The 4,535-nt window shown below is 44.0% G+C and overlaps 2 protein-coding genes across 2 annotated transcripts; both read right to left on the bottom strand.

Annotated features, from left to right (window-relative positions):
* Positions 1-1,233: 1,233 nt before the first annotated feature.
* LOC134188084 (uncharacterized) lies at positions 1,234-2,131 on the bottom strand. Its single transcript, XM_062656274.1, has one exon. It carries the CDS (start codon positions 2,122-2,124, stop codon positions 1,345-1,347), a length of 780 nt encoding a protein of 259 aa, XP_062512258.1. The 5' UTR covers positions 2,125-2,131; the 3' UTR covers positions 1,234-1,344.
* Positions 2,132-2,900: 769 nt separating this feature from the next.
* Positions 2,901-4,535, bottom strand: LOC134187607 (uncharacterized). The gene has a single exon (XM_062655758.1). The coding sequence runs from the start codon at positions 4,533-4,535 to the stop codon at positions 2,901-2,903; it is 1,635 nt and encodes a 544-aa protein (XP_062511742.1).

The following is a 4,535-nucleotide window of genomic DNA, read 5'->3' as shown; positions in this document are numbered from 1 at the left end:
CTTGAAGCCCGCATTTGTAGTCTTGTACTCAAGCCTCGAAGCACAAAATTATTTGTGAAGCAAAGTAAGAAAGAAGAAGATTTCAGTTGGTAGAGAAACCCGCTTGCTTTGTGTAAGCGTTTTTCGTCCCACTTACAATTGGTAGTTGCGACGGTGTGGAAATGTTGAGTCGAAACAATCATAGCTTGAAGGCATGCGTGAACAGCAGGAAGGATGCAGGTCAAAAAGACAGCATACGAATGGATGCGTTCAATCAAACCCGTTCAGCATGAGTCCGTTGCGGAAGCGTCCGTCAAGGCAGACAAGATCGATGGCGCGTTCTTATTACAGTACACCGTTCCCGGATATTTTCTCCCGGTCTCGGGCATCTTCAGAGAAAGTGCATGCAGTCTTCGGAAACGACGAATGTCGTCGTGGTACATCGGTACGATTTACCACAATGTCACACTGGTGATCTGACTTAGTAAGTCTCTCACCCCTATGTTTGCAGTTTTATTGCAAACTACGACGTCATTTCGTGACTTCTAGAAGTTACTACAATCCTTCTCTTTCGGTTGCCGATTCTTTGAAAACACATTGGATCCGATACTAAACTTCATGAATTTGGGTTGAATCTTTCTGACTTGTAGCTGCGGTGTATTACAGATCGCCTCGAAATGCCAGACAAAAGTAAACGATATTGAACGCGATCACAACGTGCTGTAATTTCAAGTGGAAAGTTTTGAAATTTCTTGACGTCATAAAAAGTGAATTTTTAGAGTAAACTATTAGAACTGCAATGTAGACACACAAACAGAAACACACACACACACACACACACACACACACACACACACACACACACACACACTCAAGCTACCAATAAAAATGCTCTGTAATTATATGTTCAGATACATTACTGTGCACAAAGACATCAGACGACTCTATCAGAGTTAAGCCGTTAAATTAATTAAGCGGCACTGTGGCAGCTCATATGCAAAAATTGCGTATGAGTGCCATGTCACAGAAGAAACCGTAACGGAGGTGAATCAGCACGAATGCAGCTGTTGAATGCAAGCTACGTTCTGTCGCTCCCATGCGGCTTCCGTACGCGACCTTAACGCTCAAACTGCAGTCTAGCTTGTCTGCATATAATCTAAAAAGGAAACCAATGTCAAAACTTGTTAGAAACAAGTAATTAGGGGTTATTGATATTGCATCATAGTTTATGTATGATAATATATGTGACAGACAGACAGACAGACAGACAGACAGACAGATTTGTTTTATTGTCATCAAACGTCACTACTTACATCACTTGCTGCAGTACTAAAAGTTCTACTTTCCTACTGTTCTTCGTTTTAATTAATGAATAGAACTATGAATGGCTTTGTCCATCTCTAGCTTGTCTTGTCCATCCAAACAATTCAATGAAAGCCTAGATAGCTTTCTTAAAACAACTCTACTGTTACATTTCTGAATAATCACAGAAAATCTTCTTCTCCAATAGCTTCTAAACGCTGCTTCATTTTTCCTTCCCAGCATGTCTTTGGACTTCTTTGCAAGTTCATTTAAAAATTCCTCTGCTTTGGGTCCCCAACGACCAAAGTGTTCGAACACCAGAGGAGTAACAAAAGGCTTAGAACCATCTGGTAATGATTCTTTGCGATACTTTACTTCCTTCCTTGCCTCTCGTTTTGTTGCTGCATATCCACATGTCGTGGACGCTCCCTTGATGGTATCTTTGCTCCAGGGATGAGCCATAGCAACATCTATCTCTTTTGTTGTTCCTGAGTCTACGTCGTAAAATGTGATGTCTGGTCTATCTTCAGTGTGGATGTATCTGTGTCTTGGCTCAATCTGGTGGCATATGAGCAAATCGCTGAGACACTCGCTCCATCCAGAAACTAGGGTGTTGTGCGTCCAGACAGGACCTCCCCCATACTTACATGTAATCAAGTGATATCCTTCTCTGTCCAGCTCTGCTCCACACTCACATTTTACAAGGAGCTGACTGAATGGCAGACAGACACCCAACCTCAGACAAGACGCTAGACGAAATTCATTCTGCTTTAGTGCGTGCTTGTCTGAAGTGGGGACTGTTTCAAGCCATCCTCCCGCCCCTCGTCCTTGCAAGGATCTCATTCTTCCCGCGTCCTTTTCCTCAACTATTCTATTAGTAAATGTTGCTGCTTCCATGCAGGAAATGTCCGTTGATAAACGATGCTGTAGTTTCCTGGGGTTCTTGATCATCTCCTCTAGAGTGTGATATATAACTTCTTCTTCATCGTCCAAGTTTGACTTGGGAGGAAGATTAGACACTGCTTGATACAAGGTTGACCTTATGGTAGAGGAATCATTCTTAGGGCTGCTTTGATAGAGATTTTCTAAGTCCCGACACATTGATGGAAATCTGTTGGGGAGTTCTTTAAGTGAGTGTGCCCATGCTGCCAAAAATGCAGCAGGAGCTGTACCTCGAATTGACGTGAGCCCGAATCCACCGAATTTAATTTTCAGGGATGCTTGTTTCCACTTGGTGTCGTCCAACCGATCCAATCCTATGATGTCAGTGAAAGTCTTTCTGGTAAGGAGGTCATGGATACCCGCAGCTTCTGATACATCCCTGGGAGATACAGTCCTGGCAAGATGATTCATTTTTGGGACGTGGCAATGTCTGAGTAACAGAAGACTGCACTGAGGATCATCAAGATCTTTTAGCTTAGAGCAAAGTGAACTGCCATCCTGTGCTACCCTTGTACAACTTGATTGGATGTAACTAGGTGCGCCTATAGGCGTCCCCAACACATGGACTCCTACTCTTGTAATAGGAACTGTTGTAGCGAAGTGCTCTGGCGCATCTGGGTAATACAGCTAGCATTTCTCGTCTCGTATAGTCAGGCCAACATCTTTGAGGGAGCCTTTTACATCATCAAGACTGAGATGGAAGATTCAGGCAAACCAACAACATATACGTCATCCAAATACGCCAGCATAGTTGTATCTTGATGACGGTCTTGAACTGAGGCAATGATTGGTTGTAAAGCAATTGAGAACAGGACTGGACCAAGAGGGTCACCCTGGTGAACTCCTTCCTCTGATTGTAGTTTCACTATATCTTTCCCCTTGACATAAATCAAGGTACTCGGACTGTCATACATTTGCCTCACGTGATGGTATATTTCAGGAAACACTTTCATGACCTGACTTAGAATACTGTCTCTCGATACTGAATTGAAGGCATTTTTGACATCGGTACAGAGAACAGACAAGCCTGGGTTATTCTCCATAAGGAATGAAAGGTGATGAACTAAAAGCTCAGCCCCACCAGGTGTTGCAATTCCATGTTGAATTGGCTTGAAGTAAGAAGCAAAAGAACTATTCATCTGGCTACAAATAGCCTTAGCAGTAGCTCTTCGAATCACTTCACCAATCGCAATAGGTCTAACATCATCGTTTGCTTTAGGTAAGGCGATGAGACGAGACGCTGTCAGGAGAGGCAAGACTGAATTTGGAACTTTGCCTCCAGCGATTAGAGAACACACTAGATATAGCAGTTCGCAAGTTAAGTCATTCTCCAAAAGAGTATTCAGGTGCTCATAACGCCAGCCAGAAGGGCCAGCACCACTTCCTCTTGGTGCTTTCCTGATTGCATTGAAAAATGCCTCCTTTTTCAGAGAAATGGGATTAACTGAATCTGACTCCATTTTTGAGGTTTCCTCTGGTCGATGTGAAGATATCATACGATGTGGATGCTTGGATAGTAACTGTGCCACTGTGTCGTCTGTAGCAGGGGCAAAACCCTGACTAGTTAGAACTCTTGATGCACGTGACAATTCTCCACAATGAACTAGACTTAGTGCAGCTTTCTTCCTCTGATCAACTTCTGTAGAAGGAGTAGAGCGTGATAAGTGACTCCGATTTAGAATCATTTCTTGCCAATGAAATTGTAGAAACCGTGTGTAAATTGCCTTGACCTCCCGCGTGCCCACTTTACCGCCACGTGCATGCGGTTGGAGAAGCATCCCGGAAAGAAGTAGGAGAAGTTTCCATCCTCTGTCATTTGCTGGTTCCTCTTCAATCTTTCTCAAAGCAATAGCGCAGCAGTCCTGAAACATCGCGCGTAATGCAGGTGTTACATTCTGCACTGTTCTAAGCGGCGTCCAGTCCAGTATGGCTTCCGTTGTGAAGGAGTCTATCAGGCGCCAAGCGTCACCTTCTCGATCCAAGGAAGACCAACATGATTCAAAGGCCGTTCCAAAAGCAGTGTCCTCAGGTGCCCTTGGCTTCCTTGAGTTTGGAGGTGGCAGAGCCGGTGTTGACGTAGTAAGCGTAGCCTGAGGCGTTGCGGTTACGCTGGATGACCTACAACACTTGGAAGCATGTTGTTGAAGCTTCAAAAACCACTGTGAGCATCCAGGACATTTGGACAACCCATGTTCTTCAATAAAATCTGTTGGACAATCATCTGAGCAGTGAGAGTCCCTGATATGTGCCAGAATTCGTTTGAGCACGTTTTCTTGTCTACAACGGGTGTATGGGCAACAGATGGTCGACAT

Source organism: Corticium candelabrum, chromosome 12 (assembly GCF_963422355.1).
Source record: "Corticium candelabrum chromosome 12, ooCorCand1.1, whole genome shotgun sequence".
In the NCBI taxonomy this organism is placed as follows: Eukaryota; Metazoa; Porifera; class Homoscleromorpha; order Homosclerophorida; family Plakinidae; genus Corticium; species Corticium candelabrum.
Note: the sequence above shows the minus strand (reverse complement) of the source record. Positions and strands in the feature narration are given on the sequence as shown.